The sequence below is a fragment of the Nannospalax galili genome, unplaced genomic scaffold (assembly GCF_000622305.1).
Source record: "Nannospalax galili isolate Female #2095 unplaced genomic scaffold, S.galili_v1.0 scaffold1735, whole genome shotgun sequence".
Lineage (NCBI taxonomy): Eukaryota > Metazoa > Chordata > Mammalia > Rodentia > Spalacidae > Nannospalax > Nannospalax galili.
Genome location: NW_008336857.1, coordinates 54351 through 72705, shown reverse-complemented (window position 1 = coordinate 72705; position 18355 = coordinate 54351). Strand labels below are relative to the sequence as shown.

General features: G+C 42.8%; 1 protein-coding gene across 2 annotated transcripts in view; it reads right to left on the bottom strand.

Annotated features, from left to right (window-relative positions):
- Positions 1-18355, bottom strand: part of Dhx57 (DExH-box helicase 57) — a 95117-nt gene that overhangs the window by 53684 nt on the left and 23078 nt on the right. For both annotated transcript variants that reach the window (XM_008831516.3, XM_029562739.1), the window contains exons 10-12: positions 17691-17824; positions 14777-14831; positions 8644-8849 (exon numbers count right to left, since the gene is read on the bottom strand). In XM_008831516.3, coding sequence (XP_008829738.1) covers positions 8644-8849; positions 14777-14831; positions 17691-17824 — 395 coding nt within the window. The remainder of the gene's footprint in view (positions 1-8643; positions 8850-14776; positions 14832-17690; positions 17825-18355) is intronic.

Sequence of the window (18355 nt, the reverse complement as noted above, 5' to 3'; positions counted from 1 at the left end):
GTGTGTGTGTATGTGTATGTGCCCGTGTCATGGCCCACGTGTGGAGTTAGAGGACAACTTGTGAGAGCTGATTCTCTTCTTCTACCACATGGGTCCTGGGGATAGAACTCAGGTCATCAGGCATGGTAGCAGGTATCTTTACTGCTGAGTCATCCTGCTAGCCCCACTAACTGATCTTTTATGTCTTATAGAGTTTATAATGAGTAAAAGATTATATAAGGGTAATAATTCATCTGTAAACCTAGAAATGTACAGCCAATTTTGAAAGAGATGTACCCTAGCTCAGAAAAATGTTATTGAATAGGTTAATGCTGTTGTAATGAAATGCTTCTTTTAATTAAAATAAATAAATAAATAAATTAATTAATTTAAAAAAAAAGAAAATGAATTTTGGAGTCAGTCACATTTTAACTAGACTCACAACTGTATTTACCAGCTACGTATTCTTCTTGTGGATTTGTATTACCTCATTTTCTCCTCTGAAGAACTCCATTTTATAGAGAATGAAGCTGAAGCAGACACTGGGCTTGGTAGCTCATGCCTGTAATTCTAGCACTTGGGAGACTGGCGTAGGAAAATTATGAGTTGAAGGCTAGCAAGAATATATACAAGACTGTCTCAAAACAAAACATGAAGCTGAGGCATTAAATAGGTTAAGGAACTTGCTTATAGTTCAAGATTATATAGTTCATTTTAGGAGAATTCTGAGAGTTGAATCCAGGTCTGTAAAAAACAAGCCTATTCTCTGAGCCTTGCATCTCAGGATGTTGGGAAAGTTAAATGAAATGATGTTTGGGAAGTCTGTGAATCTTCCTAAACAAGGAACAATGGCTAGTGTCCTTGATGATTCTTCCTTGGTAATTCCTAGAAAGTTTCTCTTCCCCAAGGTGTGTATTTTTATGGGCATATGAATGCCACTGCATGTCGAGGTCAGAGGACAACCTGCAGCTGTTCTAGCCTTCCACCATATGGGTCCAAAGGATTGAACTCAGGTTGTGAGACTTCACAGAGAGCATCTTATCCTGCTGAGCTTTCTTGCTGGCCCTGGCTTTTCATTTTTATGTGATTTCAAATGTATAGAAGTCAATGAACTCTTATACCCTTTACCTCAATTCACCAATGAATACTTTACTTCACTTGATTTACCTTTTTTATATTTTTAAAATATTTTATTACATTTATTTTATGTGTATGAGTGTATTGCTTGCATGTATGTTAAGTGCCCTTGGAGGTCAGAAAAGGGTGTCAGATCCCCTGGATGGTTCTTAGCCACCATGTGGGTGATGGGATTTAAACCTAGGTCTTCTGCAAGAACAGCCAGTGTTCTTAACCACTCAGCCATCTCACCAGCCCCCATTTGCTTTATCTTTATGCATTTATTTTTCTCCTTGAATTTCTCCTCCCCTTCTTCTCTGTCAGTGCTGGGGATTGAACCCAGGGCTTGGCATATGCTAGGCAAGCATTCTACCACTGAACTACACATCCCTAGCCCTTTCTCTGAATTTCTTGAGAGTTAAGTTTCATGTGTGAGGTAATGCCCCAGTACCTCTAACACTTCAGTATGTCCTGCCTAAGAACAAGAACATACACATAAATACTGTACAGTGATCAAAATGAAGACATTTAACACTAATATTTGAAGGAGAGTGCCCCTCAGACCCCCTCCTTATCCTCTGAGAAAAAGCTGCCCTCCACCTAACTCTGGAAATCGCTTTCATTGTTCAAACCCCTTCCTGGTACCTGTTTATGATTTCTATGGAAATGGTCTGGGGCAGAAGACATAGAAAGTTCCGCCCCAGGTAAGCTAGCCAATGGCAGTATACCTGATACATCTGTGTATGGTTTCTATGGGAATAATCCCGGGGCAGAAGAGAATCTTCTTACCTTACCTTGCCCCAGGTAAGATAGCCAGTGGCTATATAGGTAAAGTCTCTGGAAATCAGCCCTAAATTGTTCCAATCCTTTCCTGGTTATTCTGTGTATAGTTTCTATGGACATCCCCTGCTTTGTGGTTTTTCTGCTTAAAAGCCCTGCATTTTTACTGCTCAGGGTCTCAGTACAGCTCCTGAGACTGTCTGTGTCCCCAACCCGTTGGCTCCAATAAAGCACTCCTTTTTACTGAGACTCAGTGTCCGAGTGGTCTATTTAGGGAATTTTACGGACCCTGAACATTTTGGGGTGCTCTGTCCAGGATTCCCTGAAAACTCTCAGTCTGTTTTCCTGTCTTTTTCTGCCCTCCATCTGGCGCCTGGAGACTTCAGTTCTGATTCCTCCCACGGTGAGTCTGTTTTGGGCTCTGTTCTGACTGTCCGGACTTCTGGGGGCTCAAAGGAGAGAAACTGGACATAGTATTGCTCTCAGAGCTGGAGGATGCCCCGACCCTCCATTTGATCGGTTGACTGTAGCCTCCAGGCATTTGGCATCAATTCTAGTCACTCCCGCAGCAACCATCAAGGTAACGATTGACCATCAAGGTAACGATTCCCCAATTTGCGTTCTGTATCGTCTTTGTTTTGGATTAATCCTCTTTTCCATTATGGGTCAGACTCCTTCATCTGAAGATAATCCCCTTGACCCAATTCTTTCTCATTTTAAAGATTTCCAAAAAGCAGCTGCAATCTCTGAAGACACTGTTTATTCAGGGAAATTCCGGACTCTCTGTTCTCTTGAATGGCTGTACTTTGATGAAGGATGGCCCTCTACTGGTTCTTGAGATTAACAAGCTTTCTCCTCTTCAGGCCGTGATCTTTGGAAGCCCAGGACACCCTGATCAGGTTCCTTATGTCATGGTTTACTTTTACCTTTTGGACAAACCTCCCAAATGGTTGAGCTCACCAGCCCACCTGGGATGATGTCCAACAACTCCTTTTTACCCTCTTCACCGAGGAACGCACCTGGATCCTCTCTGAGGCCTAGAAATGGGTACTGGCTGAAAGTGGCCCATTTACTGAGGATCCGGATGGGATTGAGGAATTTTCCCTCACTGCTGCCAGGATTGGGATACCAACACCCCTGCAGGTAGGGAGTCACTCAGACTCTATCATCAGATTCTTATGGGAGGTCTCCAGGCCGCTACAAAAAGGCCTACAAATTTGTCAAAAGTCATCCAGGTTTTGCAGGACAAAAGACTTGTTAAAGGAATTTCAATGCCTAGGGTATTAGTGGCTGTCGCTGCCCTGCCCCCACCAGCACCTCTGGCCCACCTGCCGCCTCCTAGCCTGCTGGGCGGAAGCGAGAGGGAGGCCACCTGTGGGTTTGTCGGGTTTGCCTGTGGGTTTGTTGGGTTTGCCTGTGGGTTTGTTGCTGCTGTTGGTCCACCATGCATGAGAACAATTGGAAGAAGGTATGCACAGGCTCTCCTCTGCAAGGAAAAAGGCCATCCTGGACATCCCCATTCTCCAAAGTCAGAAGCAAGTCAGAGAATTCCTGGGGTCAGCTGGATATTGTTGCCTATGGATACCTGGTTTTGCAGAACTGGCCAGGCATTTATATGAAGTAACAAGGTGGGGAGAAGAACATTTTCAGCATTTTCCTGGGGAGAAGAACAACAGCAGCAGGGTTTTGATAACCTAAAACTGGCCCTCACTTCTGCACCAGCCCTAGCCCTGCCAGACGTCTTGAGGCCCTTCTACCTTATGTAGATGAATATCTAGGTGTAGCAAAGGGCGTACTTGCTCAGACTTTGGGCCCGTGGAAGAGACCAGTGGCCTACATCTCAAAGAAATTAGACTCAATGACAGCCGGATGGCCAGCCTGTCTGAAGATTATAGCAGCCACGGTGGTCCTGGTTAAAGATGCTGATAAGCTCACCTTGGGGCAACAACTGATTGTGACTACCTCCCATGCTACTGAAGGGGTATTGAGGGCCCCACCTGATCACTGGCTCACAAACGCAAGACTAACTCATTACCAGTCTCTCCTACTAGACATGCCCCGCCTGACATATGTAGTGACCAGTGCCTTAAACCCTGCATCCCTGCTCCCTGAGACTGAGTCTGAGAAAACTGTGCATCACGATTATTCTGAATTGCTGCAGGATGTCCAGGGAAGCTGACCTGATCTCACCAACATACCATGGAAGAACTCTGACTTGGAGATGTACACAGATGGGAGTAGTTACATAAAAGATGGAGTCAGGTATGCAGGGGCAGCAGTAGTCACTCAGAAGAATGTTCTATGGGCGGAAGCCCTGCCAAAAGGAACCTCTGCACAAAAGGCCGAACTGATAGCCTTGATTCAGGCACTAAGACTGGGAGAGGGTAACACTGTCAACATTTACACTGACAGTAGATATGCTTTTGCCACTGTTCATGTACATGGAGCCATCTATTGATAAAAAGGTCTCCTGACATCAGAAGGACTATCAAAAACAAACAAGAGAGCGTTGATTTGTTAAAAGTCATATGGGCACTTGGGAGGCAGAGGCTGGAGGATCTCTGTGAGTTCAAGGCCAGCCTGGTCTACATAGTGAGTTCCAGGACAGCTGGGGCTACAGGGAGACCCTGTCTCAAAAAGACCAAACATCAGAAAGAAAGACAATTAAACACAACAAGAGATTTGTTAAGGGTCATATGGATGCCCAAAAGGGTGGCAGTCATTCGTTGCCCAGGACACCAAAAGAACAACACACCTGAGGCCCGAGGAAACCAAAAGGCGGATCAAGTTGCCAAGTGTCCAAACCTGCACTTCTAGCCCTGCCAGATCCTACATTACCTGAAAAGCCTTCATACACAGAAGAGGATGACAAATATTTCCAGACAATTCCAAATGGGTACATCTTCTCAGGATGGAGACACACTGCAGATGACAAGGTCATCCTCCCCCGCCACCTGGGGGAATGCTAGTTCGTCAGCTCCATGAAGGAATCCACATGGGAAAAGATCAGGTTATTACTAACCAGATGCTTCCAGTTTCCTTCCTCAACAGCTACAATACAGGACATCCCCTCCAGATGTATGGCATGCCAGATGACTAATGCCTACCAGAAAAACGATAAATCCTCAGGAAGACATGAAAGAGGAACTTCCCCCGGAGTCCACTGGGAGGTAGACTTCACTGAGGTAAAGCCGGGACATTTTGGATATAAATATTTACTGGGTTTTGTAGACACTTTTTCCGGGATGGGTAGAAGCCTTTCCCACCAAGAAGGAGACAGCGACCACAGTTGCCAACAAGTTATTGGATGAACTCATTCCCAGGTTTGGTGTGCCCTTAATGTTAGGATCTGACAATGGACCGGCAATCATCTCTCAGGCAATACAGGCCTTAACAATGGCCCTGGGGACAAATTGGAAACTACATTGTCCATACCATTCCCAGAGTTCAGGACAGGTAGAAAGAATAAATTGGACCATGAAGGAAACCTTGACTAAATTAACCCTAGAATCTGGTGCAGACTGGGTGACTCTCCTCCCTTTTGCCCTCCTGAGGGTTAGAAACTCCCCCTATATCCAGGAAATAACTCCTTTTGAGATTCTTTTCAGAAGATCCCCCTCCCCTGGTCCCAAAGATTAAAGTCAAAACTGTTGGCTGAAATACCTAATCATGAAATCCTCCAGTCTATTAGGGCATTACAGGCTGTGCAGGAGCACCTCCATCCCCTGATCCAACATGTGCATGAACTGCCTCCAGCTACTCGACATCCTCACCGACCTGGAGACATTGTCTGAATAAAATGACATCAGGAGACATTGGCCCCTTGATGGAAAGGACCATTCACTGTGATCCTGATGACTCCCACAGCAATGAAGGGGCACAGATTGCGCACCTGGATTCATCACTGCTCTGGCCGGTCCCCTCTTAATCCTTATAGAATTGTTAACCTTTGGACCCTGTATCTTTAATGCTCTAGTCAAATTTGTTAAAGAAAGGGTCTCCGCTGTACAACTGATGGTTTTGAGGGCCCAGTGCTATCCCCCAGATGACATATATGAATCAATGAGGGCCCATTATAACCCCTTAGACAACATATATGAATCAATGGTTTGATTAAAAAAGATTTCCAAAAACAAAAGGGGGGAAGGAAGGACAGTGTCCCTCAGACCCCCTCCCTATCCTCTGAGAAAAAGCTGCCCTCCACCTGACTCTGGAAATCCCCTTCATTGTTCAAACCCTTTTCTGTATCTGTTTATGATTTCTATGGAAATGGTCTGGGGCAGAAGAGATAGAACGCTCTGCCTCAGGTAAGCTAGCCAATGGCAGTATACCTAATATATCTGTGTATGGTTTCTATGGGAATAATCTGGGGCAGAAGAGAAAGAACATTCTGCCCCAGGTAAGACAGCCAATGGCTGTATAGGTAGTCTCTGGAAATCAGCCCTAGATTGTTCCAATCCTTTCCTGGTTATTCTGTGTATAGTTTCTATGGACATCCAATGCTTTTTGGTTTTTCTGCTTTTTTAAAAGCCCTGCATTTTCACTGCTCAGGGTCGCAGTACAGCTCCCGCAGTACAGCTCCCTAGACTGTCTGTGTCCCCAACCGGTTGGCTCCAATAAAGCGCTCCTTTTTACTGAGTCTCAGTGTCCGAGTGGTCAATTTAGGGAATTTTTATGGACCCCGAACATATTTTCATTCAATTCAGTCCATATTCATATCATGTCAATTACCTGCATTAGGTCTATTAGTGCCATTTAAAAAAATTAATCCCAGGATCCTGTATTGCATGCAGTCATCATGTATCTTTAGTTTCCTTAGATACAGAACACTTCCTTAGTGTTTGTATTTTATGAACTTTATTTTATTTTGGAGACAGGGTCTCATGTAGCCCGGGATTGGACTTTCTATGTAGCCAATGATGACCTTGAATTCCTGATCCTCCTGCCTCCACCTCCCAAGTGCTGGGATTATAGGGCACCCACACTTGTTCAATCTTTATTTATATGTGTCTGTGTGGTGTATATATGTCTGCATGTCTGTGTATTATATTAATTTGTTTATGTGAATGTGGTGTGCGCTTGTGCAGGTGCACTCATCCATATAAGCATGTCTGGAGGTCAGAGGTTGACACTGGGATGTCTTTCCTGAATTATTTCTCCAATTAATTAATTAATTTTGAGATAGAGTCTGAATTTGAAGCTGAAGTTTTGGCTAGACTGATAGGCTATCGAGACCCTGAGATCCTCCTGTCTACACTCATCAGTGCTGAGGTTTCAGGCACTCACTGACTTGCCCAGATTTTGTGTGAGTTCTGGAGATCTGAACTTGGATCCTCATGCTTATGTAGCAAGCACTGAGCCATCTCCACAGCCTAATCTTGATATTTTTTTCTTTTTTTGAGACAGGGTCTCTGTGTAGTTCTAGCTGGCCTAGAATTCACTATGTAGATCAGATTGGCCTTCATCTCACAGAGATTTACCTACCTCTGCCTCTGGAGTGCTAGGATTAAAGGCCTGCATCACTACAGATCTGGCTTATTCTTGACATTTTAAAAGATTTTTTTGTAGAGTGTTCCTCTATTTGGTTTGATCTGATATCTGCCCTTGGTCAAGTTAAGTTATGCATTTTTTACTGAAATATTATAAAACAATATTGAATTCTCAATGCACAAGTAAGGAAGCATGTAATTTTGGTTTGCCCCATTGTTAGTGGCTAACTCAATCATTTAGTTAAGATTCTACACCGTGTAATTATTATTAATTCTCCTTGTTGTTAAGTCACTTGTGGAGAGATATCTGAGTATCTAAGATACTCAGATACTTAGACCATCTAAGTATCCTACAACTTTACTCACTGATTTTAGCATTTATACATGGATTTTATTATACATGGATTCTAAAACTAAAATATTTTAGCTGAGTGAGGTAGCATATGCCTGTAGACCCAGCTTCTTGAGGCTAAAGCAGGAGGATCTGTTGAGCCCAGGAGTTCAAGGCCAGCCGGTGCAACATAGTGAGGCCCCTATCTCAAAAAAATCAAAATAAATAAAATAACATCTTTTAAGAATTCTCTTTTCAAAGCATTCTGATTATGTTGTTAGGTGTTCCTTCTTCCCATGCTGTACTCCATCTAGCCACTGCTTGCTCCTGTGTGGTCTGCTATGCACATAATCTGGGATGAACACATACAAAATCCAAGGTTATTACTTTGTCTCCATCCTTAAAGCTGAGACAGTACAAACAGGTCCTAGCTGCCAACAGGGTCTCACTATGCAGCCCTGGTTGGTCTTGAAGTTGCTACGTAGATCAGACTGGCATCAAAGTCATACTAAAACTCATGTGCCTCTGCCTCCTGCATGCTGTGACTACAGGGATGCACCGCCATGCCCGGCTTCCAGCTGCCCTTCTTGCTTTCTTTCCCTTAGACTCCTTTCCCTGTTCCTTAGTCCTTCCAAAAAAGGACGTTTATTTTCTCTAAGTGCCTCTAACCTCTGTTATTGCTTCTGTAGGGTGAGTCAGTTTTCCTTTTTCTTCTATCAAAGACTTATAATCAGAAAAAAAAAAAAAAAACCCCACTGGCAAGTATTATAGTAATGGTATAACGTAAATATGTATTAGAAATGATGTTTTTTTAAAATTTAAGGTTGTTCTAGTGAATCAAAGGCAATATAACTATAAAATAAAGCTCCTATTTTTCTTCTGGATCATAGTAGAAAAAAAACTAGAAAATTTGGGCATAGTTACAACTTTCTAGAGTGAGTACATTACCTTTATATCGGGCCAGGAGCTGCTTAAAATCTAACTGTTGATCTGGCACAGCATCTTTGACAGAATCCTGGTCCTGGACATGAAGGGACAGCCTCAGATCTTCCTCCACTTCTTCAAATGCAGTTCTGTTGCGTCTTGCTTTAAGCTTTTCCTTTGCAATCTGTTTCATAGAGCGCATATATGGGCTCCCATCCTGTAACACATATCTGAGGGAAACAAAGAGGTGTCTGTGGATGTAGCCCTGTTGGTGAGGAACAAAACTATTCACCTATTTTATATTCTCTATCAGTAGAATGTTCCTTTGTTTCTGCCCAACTCACATGTTATCTGCCCAGCAGCCCAGGATTCTGCTGGCTTTGTCCTTTTTCTGGTTGGGACCACATTTCAACCAGAATGAAGGGAATGAATGAATGCCTTTGGCTCTGTCTAGGAGATCAGATAAGAATTTTGAAAAGTTCTACCCAGTACAAAAGGCATAGACATTCAGAAAACACCTGAGCTGCAGTGTGTCACGCCTCCCCATTTTAATTTCTTCTTTGAAACACTTATCTACTCCCTAAAGTCCCAGCTATAATTCTAAGGCAGCTAATTCCACCTTGTTGCCACAAAATTTAGACCTCAAGTCCCAGTTCTTGGCTAACCATGTCTAAAAGACCACCTTCAAAACATTTCGAAGCTTGCACTAGACTTTAGAACCTGTTAGTGACAGTTCTAGTAGACATCATGGTAAAGAGGAAAATGACTAGAACTGAACCCCAAAGCTCTGGCTTTGAGTTCTATGTTTGCCACTAAACCATCGTGCCATAAAGCTCCTCTGAATCAATCTCAAAGGCATTATTTTCTCATCATTTGGCAGAACTGATTTATAGAACTGATTTAAAACTATTTTTCCCAGAGGTCTAAAGATTTCTCAGAGGCCCTGCAAAAGTAAGGGTTAGTACAGGGAACAAATGGGGTTTGTCTTTTCCATCTACCTTGGTTATTCAGGTAATTCCCCTTTTAATTCTCTTTAAAAGAAATTTAAAATTCATATTCATTCATTCATTCATTCATTCATTCATTCATTGGGGGAGGCTGTGTGCAGAAATTTAAAATTCATATTCATTCATTCATTCATTCATTCATTCATTCATTCATTCATTCATTGGGGGAGGCTGTGTGTCACAGTCCTCTTTGTGGAGGCCAGAGAACAACTTAAGAGAATCTTCTACCATGTAGGTCCTGAGTTTTGAATTCAGGTCATCAGGCCATCAGGCTTGGCCAATGGGCACCTAACCTAAGCCACCTCACTGGCCCTAGTTCTTGATTCTTCATGGTTTCCTACAAGACTGTATTTCAGAAAGTGTACCATGGTTTAAAAAAAAGTTCTAAAACTCCAGGATTCTATAATTTTTGGCTTTCTCCAGCCCCTTCCCTTTAACAAATTCCATATGCTTTTTTTATATTCAACATTCATTTGCTAACATTTACCAAATGTCAATTTTATGCAGGGGCAAAGTTGGTGGGATGTGGGAATGAAGAGTCAAGAAACTTTCAAACTAGTAAGAATAGACCAAAACAACTCATAATTCTGCAAGACAGATGGAGGAAATACCATGAGAAGTCTATAATAACAAAAGTACCCTAGGATTGACCAGTCATGGTGGCACACACCTTTGATCCCAGCACTCAGGAGGCAGAGGTGGGCGGCTCTCTGTGAGTTGAAGGCCAGCCTGGTCTACATAGTGAGTTCCAGGAAAGTTGGGGGCTACAGAGAGGTCCTGTCTCAAAAAGACCGAAAGAAAGGAAAAAAAAAAAAAAAAAAGTACCATAGGACCTCTAAGAAAAAGTGATGAATTTATAGTAGAAGGAAATTTCATCAAGATGGCATTCAAGGTGGTGATTAAAGAATGACTGGGGGATTGGAGAGATGGCTCAGCATTAAGAACACCGACTGCTCTTGCAGAGTACTTGGGTTTGGTTCCCAGCACCCACATGGTGACTAACAACCATCCCTAACTCCAGTTCCAGGGGCTCCAATGCCCTCTTCTGACCTCTGCAGGCATTGCACGACATGGGTACACTTATATACATGCAGGTAAAATACTCATACACATAAAATTAAAAAGAATGACTGGGTAAGAAAGCGGCTGAGACAGGGTAGTGGGATGGTGTGGGGGGGGAGCACTAGACAGGTGGCTCAGTAGTTAAGAACAAGTACTGCTTTTCCAGAGGACTAGAGTTCAGTTCTCAGCACCCACATCGGACATCTCAGAACCATGTGTAACGCAAGCTCCAGGGGCTCTCAAGCCTTGTTCTAGCCTCTGCAGGCACCCCTACACATGTGGCATACATTCACACACACACATGCACATAAATAAAACAAATTAGAAAAAAGAAAGATGGAGAAAGGAATAAAGCATAAAGATGCAACCGTATGATGATCTGAGAAGTAAGCAAGCAATCCATGTTGTTAAAGCTCAAATAGGAAGGGATAGAGAGTAGGAAGGGAGGTTGAATGCAGGCTGAGGCCACCTGATGTGGGCCTGGAACATCTGCAGAGTGTGGGGAACAGGGAGTCCATGAAAGCTCTGAAGATGAGGTGGGGCATAACTCATTCTTTCTTTATTTTTATTTTTTGGTCTTTTTGAAACAGGGTCTCCCTATAGCCCCAGCTGGCCTGGAACTCACTATGTAGACCAGGCTGGCCTCGAACTCACAGAGATCCACATGCCTCTGCCTCCTGAGTGCTGGTATTAAAGGCATGTGCCACCATACCTGGCTTATTCTATGTTTAAAGATAATGCTGGAGGCAGTGCATTAGAAAAAGTAACAAAAGCTGGGTGTGGTGGTGCATGCCTTTAGTCCCAGCAGAGGCAGGCAGATCTCTGTGAATTCAAGGCCAGCCTGGTCTACACAGTGAGTTCAGGTCAGCTAGGACTATAGGGAGACCCTGTCTCAAAAAGACGAAAAAAAAAAAAAAAAAAAAAAGAAAAAGAAAAAAAAAGTAACAAAATAAAGAGAGACAAAGTTCTGAAAGATCACATCCCTAGAAACTCATTCAGTGGGAGGAGGCCAAGACCTAGAGAAAAGCAGCAAGCTCCTTACGCATGCTTGGCACACACTGAATCTTGGTAGCCTCAGGTTTGGGGTTTCCAGCTTAAGAACATTATACCATCAAATAAACATGGACTAGACAGACCTTTTTAGGGACAGAAAGAGCAGGAAAGAGAAAACTTCTGAACTCTGTTTAAGGTGGCAGACATCAGGGGTATTAATCCTAGAGTTTAGTAGTTAGTAATAAAGATACCAATCTAAAATTTTTGTAACAGAAGTGACATGAAATCCTGTGAGTCTGAGACAACCAACAGGGAGTTCAATAGTGAGAAGAAACGTGGCAAATGTGACGGTTTGAATGAAAATGTCCCCCATAGGCTCCAAGTATTTGGACATTTTGTTCCGGGATGATGGCGCTGTTTTGGGAGGTTTTAGAAGGTGTGGCTATCCTGGAGGAAGCATGTCACTGGGGGTGGGTTTAGAGAGTTCTTAAGCCTTGCAGGATCTCTAGTTGCTTTTTGCTTCCTGTGCCTGTGTGATATGAGAGCTTAGCTTCTGCTGCTCCTGATCCAGCCACCTCCCGCCACCACGCCTCCCTGCCATGATGGACTGTAATTCCACTGGAACCGTAAGCTCAAATAAACTCTCCCTTCTACAAATTGCTTTGGTCACTGCTTCTATCACAGCAACAGAAAAGTGACTAATACAGTAACTGGTACCAGAGAGTGGGCTGTTGGCTGTGAAGAACCTGACCATGTGGGATTTTGAAGAAATGTGCAAGACTTTGGAAGGTTGGGCTAGAAAAGCAGTTGACTGCTGTAAGCAGAGCTTAACAGGCCATTCTAGTAGGCACCTGGAAGAAAGTAGTGCTGAGAACAATGTAGTTTCAGAGGGAAATAAGGACTTATGTAGCACTTGGGATATTTTGGGAAAGAGTCTGGATGGAGTCTGCCTTAGACCAAAAAGCTTGCCTGAGGCTAAGGTGAAAAGTAAGGGACTAATTTCTCTGGTGGAAGAAATTTCAAGACAGCCTAATGCAGAAATGGTGGTGTGGCTATTAATGGTGAATATTATACAGATTTACAGTGAAAAAGAGCAAATGGGGCAGAAAGAAACACAAAATGTACAGGATGGATTGAAAAAGAGCACTATGAAGATTAATGTTGGAGCCCTGGCATGTGATGGAGAGGATTCTATTGATAAGGAGATTAAAGTGATTAAGGGGGGCCCTAGAGATTCGGACTTAAACAAAGGAGAGAATGCCATCAGGGCAATACCACACCCAGTTAAGCCTTGAACTTGTGAAAGCAAAATGCTGCAGGGACTACTGAAGAGAAAACCTTCGAAAATGGACAAAGCAGGCTGGAGTCCACCCCAAACTTGCAGTCAAACTTGGCAGTGTCGTTCACCTGATGCTGGCTTTAGAGGCATGAAAATCGAAGAGTGAAGGGGTCATCAATTCTTCCCCCGTGGTTTCAGAGAGCCTCACAGACCAGGCAGCATAGAGATGGCCCTAATAGGCCACTGCGTGAAGCTGTGAAGGTGAAGCCTGGTTGGCAATGGAGACACTGAAAAGACGTTCGTGATGCCCAAGCTGTGAGGCATCTGCCAAGAAGACCTGCATACTGGGAGTGGTACCAGCCCAAGAGAGAGATGTGTGTTGCACACAGCAAACATAGAGAGGCTGAGCCGTCTAAGCCCTTTGGAAGTAAAGTCCCAGAAGTTGGACGTCAAGCTCCTGGATTGTGTTTGCCCTACTGGTTTTCGACTGGTATTTCCTTACTATGCCTCCAGTCCTCCCTTTTGGAATGGTAATGTGTATTCAGTTCCACTGTATGTTGGGAGTATGTAATTTGTCTTTTGATTTTACAGGGGCTTACAGTTAAGATATTTACCTGAGTCTCAGAAGAGACTGGACTTTTGAATAGTATTGAAACTGATAATGACTATGGGGACTTTTAAGGTTGGACTAAATGCATTTTGCATTTTATATGATCATGAGCCTATGGGGGCCAGAGGGTGGAATACGATGGTTTGAATGAAAACATCCCCCATAGGCTCCAAGTGTTTGGACATTTTGTCCCCAGATGGTGGCGCTGTTTTGGGAGGTTTTAGAAGGTATGGTTATCCTGGAGGAAGCACATCACTGGGGGTGGGCTTAGAGTTCTTCAGTCTTGCAGGATCTCCAGTTGCTCTTTTTGCTTCCTGTGCCTCCGTGATGATGTGAGAACTTCGTTTCTGCTGCTCCTGCTCCAGCCACCTCCAAGCCACCATGCCTCCCTGCCATGACAGACTGTAATTGCACTGGAACACTAAGCTCAAATAAACCCTTCTATAAATTGCTTTGGTCAGTTTTTCTATCACAGCAATAGAAAACTGACTAATACTACAAGGACCAAATCTTGTGCAGTTCCCATAGCCAAAAAGTAGGAGAGAAATCTGTATACAATGGACACTACCATTTTTTACCCAGTTCTGGAACCATATAGACATCTTGAAAACATGTTTTTTTATTGTGAGCATATGGATGCATGTGTCACGTGCAAGTTATAGCACATATGTGAAGGTCTGGAGACAACTTGTGGGAGTTGATTCTCTCTTTCCGTCATGTGGGCTCAGGGATCAAACTCAAGTCATCAAGCTTGGCAGCAAGTGCCTTTACCAGCTGAGCTATTTCTCAGGCCCCCAACAGATATCTTAATACTCAGCCTATATTGCAAACTTCCGAGAGAAGGATAATAAAAGCGAACATTTACAACATGTTACCATTTCAGGCATAGCTCAGAGCACTTTCAATGATTAATTCCTCAATCAGTCCTCATGATCCAGTAAAGGAGCTAATATGGATACACACATTTTACACACGAGGAAACTGAGATGCAGAGAGGTTAAGCTACTTCTCAGTTATAGTCAGTAAACAGAGGACTTAATCAACACTAGGAATTTGCTTGCTGAAAGGAAAAGCAAAATGCTCAGGTGGAAAAGTTAAAGGATGACTAAAGATGATTAAAAAAGAAAGGTTTCTATCCTGACACACTGAAGATATGAAATCGCTGTATTTTCAAACATTTTTGCTGAACATTAACATTTTCCTTACCTTGTCACAGCAATTGCATCTTCCAAAAAAAACTGATCAACAGGAAACGTACGACCTAGAGAAACCAGAAAATAGAGACGCCTCAGAACTCTCATAAAGCTAGCTTGAAATTGTGTGTGTGTGTGTGTCTTGTATGTCTGTGTGCACTATATATCTTTAAAAAATACACTATATATCTTAAAACAGTACTTGGGAGGCTGGAGAGATGGCTCAGTGGTTAAAAGCACTGGCTGCGTTCCAACCTCCATCAGTGTAGCGGCTCTGATCATCTCAGCAGACACTCAGAGAGTGCCAAGTTCTGGCCTCCCTCTGGCAGAGGGCCTGAGAAACACAGGGGACTGCCTGAGAGCCCCCGGATCCTGCCTCCACATGGTGGGACCCACCAGCTCCTCCTTCCAGCTGTTTCTAGGACACCTCTCAGTTCCTGCTGAAAAAAGCTCTGTACTTTCGTGCCTCCAGACCTCTTGCCACTGCCTGGTGTGTAATTTCACCTCTCCTCCTTTCTGCCTTTCCCTACCTGTTCCGTGTGCATGGCCTGAAAACTGGCTTTACTCCTGCTTCTCATTTCCTCCTGCAGTGCCCTCTTATCCCACAGGCAGAGTTAATTTGCTCCTCACCTGCGTTCTCGAGGCACCATGTATTTATTCCCTTATCTATCACATCATGTTATGGTTATGTCACTTAAATGTCTATACAGTTGCCTTTTGTTTGTTTTACTTAATATTATTTTTATGTGTATGAGTATATTGTCTGCATGTATATGAGTGCACCTCTGTCATGCAATGCCGCAGAGGTCAGAAGAAGGCTTCAGATTCCCCTGGAACTGGAGTTAAGGATGGTTTGTAGCTGACATGTGGGTGCTGGGAATTGAACTCGGGTTCTCTGCAAGAGCAGTCAGTGCTCTTAACTGCTGAGCCATCTCTCCCTTTTTTAAATTTTTAAAAATGCATTTATTAATACAGTCTGATACCAAACCAGTATGGAGCAAATATATACTTTGTTGAATAAAGTTCTATAAAAAAAAATAAACAAGTAAAAATACTGAAAAAAAAAAAAAAGCACTGGCTGTTCTTGCAGAGGATTTGGGTTCAATTCCCAGCACCCACTTGGCAGCTAGTGTGCATCTTAAGTTCATTTCCAGAGGATCCCATGTCTTCTGGCCTTCGCAGGCATCACACACACATATGGTACACTTACATGCATGCAGGCAAAACACTTATACACATAAAATAAAAATAAGGATTTATTAAAAACTACAATATTGGCATAATAAAGTACCATTTGTTCTGTGTTCTTAAAAGTACTTTTGCTTGGCACAGTGGAGCACACCTTTAATTGCAGCAACTGGGAGGCAGAGGCAGGTGGATGTCTGTGGAGACTGAGGCTAGCCTGTCTCAACAAAACAAAACAAAAGTATTCTTAAAAAGTTTTGATGACAAGCCAGGCATAGTGGCGCACACATTTAATCCCAGCACTTGGGAGGCAGAGGCAGGTGGATCTCTGTGAGTTCAAGGCCAGCCTGGTCTACACAGTGAGTTCCAGGACAGCTGGGGCTACAGGGAGACCCTGTCTCAAAAAGACCAAAAAAAAAAAAAAGTTTTGATGACAAACTGGAAGGAGTAACTTCTAGTTAGTAGAGAGAATAGATGCATACATATAGGAAAAGAAATAATTTAAAAAAAATTTATTATTTTAATTTTATGTGTATGCATGTATTGCCTGCATGTAGGTGTGTAGGTGAGTGCACCGGTGTCATGCAATGCCCGCAGAGGACAGAAGAGGCTGTCAGATCCCCTAGAACTGGAGTTACAGATAATTGTTAGCTGCCATATGGATGCTGGGATTTGAACCTGGGTCTTCTGCAAGAACATCCAGTGTTCTTAACTGATGAGCCATCTCTCCAGACCCCAAAATGATAATTTCTTGATGGGACTTTAAAAAATTACATGTGAGCCGGGCGTCGTTGCGCACACCTTTAATCCCAGCACTTGGGAGGCAGAGGCAGGTGGATCTCGGTGAGTTCAAGGCCAGTCTGGTTTACATAGCAAGTTCCAGGTCTGCTGGGGCTACAGGGAGACCCTGTCTCAAAAAACCAAAATGTTATGTGTATATGTGTGTCTCTGTGTGGGTATATGCATGGGGGTACAGGTCCCTGCAGAGGTCAGAGGCATCAGATCTGCTGGAATTGGAGTTACAGGCGGTTGTGAATTGCCCAACATGTGTGCTGCAAACTGAATTTGGGTCCTCTACAAGGGTAGTATGCACTTTTAATGGGTGAGCCAATGTTCTAGCCCCCTGGACTTTTTTTTTTTAACCCACCTTTTCTACTTCTTTCTATTCCCTATGATTTAAGTGCTCAACACTTGTGTTCCAGGTCAAGCATATACTTTCTTCTTTACATCTATTGCCATCATCCTCCTAATCTGAACACAGTGCTATCACTTTTCAGTCAGTGTTTCCAAACTGTTCCTTTGGTAATCAATCAACTGCAGGATAGGCCCAAGCCTAGAGTGGTGGTTGTCCCACGATGAGGCTGTGAAAGCACCCAAAGAAAAGACTACTGAACTTCTTCTTCTCAGAATGAACCAATATCTGGAATTTAACATAATCTAGGAATGACTGAATATGCAATAAATAGGCATATCTTCCCTCCTTATGACACAGTTTTCCTTGAAACACATTTGATGTTCAACACAGTGGACTGCCAGAAATCCTAAGAACCAAATCTCATACAAAATTCAAATCTGGCAAGTGGATATATTACCTACTGATCAATTGCATTACACAGTGATTGTAAACCAATCACTTCTGTTCTAGAAAGGCATAATATCTATTAATTTATGTTTCAAGTGAATTTTAAAATTGTCATATTTGTATATTAGAATGATACAATTTAATGATGTATTTTAATTACCTGGTATGGTAATAACTGGGCAGGAATTGAAATATTCTGAGAACAGCTCAGCATCTAAGGTTGCACTCATTAGGATGACTTGAAGAGTTGGTCTCTGCTGCACAATGTCCTTCAAAACTAGCAGTAAGAAGTCACTAGAGAAAATCAAACCACCAAGAATCAAACAAACTCAATATATGAAAATCGGTAACTTTTGATGCATTTGGAGCAAGGCATATGTAAGACTTAGGTGATATGCTAGGTTCCTGGTTGGGAGTACTTCACAATTACAAAAACATCATTTTTCTCTCAAAACAACTAAATTTAGTGGAATATCAATCAAAATACAAAGAGGATTTATCATTAAATTTGATCATTCTATTTCTTGATATCTAGAGGTACACAAAAGGCACATAGAAAGATTTTCATTATAGCATTGCTTGTAACAGAAAAAGATCAGTAACTATCTAAATGTCCATCAACCAGGAAACAGTAAACTACAATATCCAGTCTATACAACAGCATACAGCAGAAGAAAATGGGTAAGTCAGAGGCCTAGAGGATGACATAAAAAATCTGTAAGCCTATTGTTAGTGAAAACCAATAATAAAACCCTCAGTGAGGGGCTAGAGAGATGGGTCAGCGGTTAAGAGCACTGACTGCTCTTGCAGAGGACCCGGGTTTGA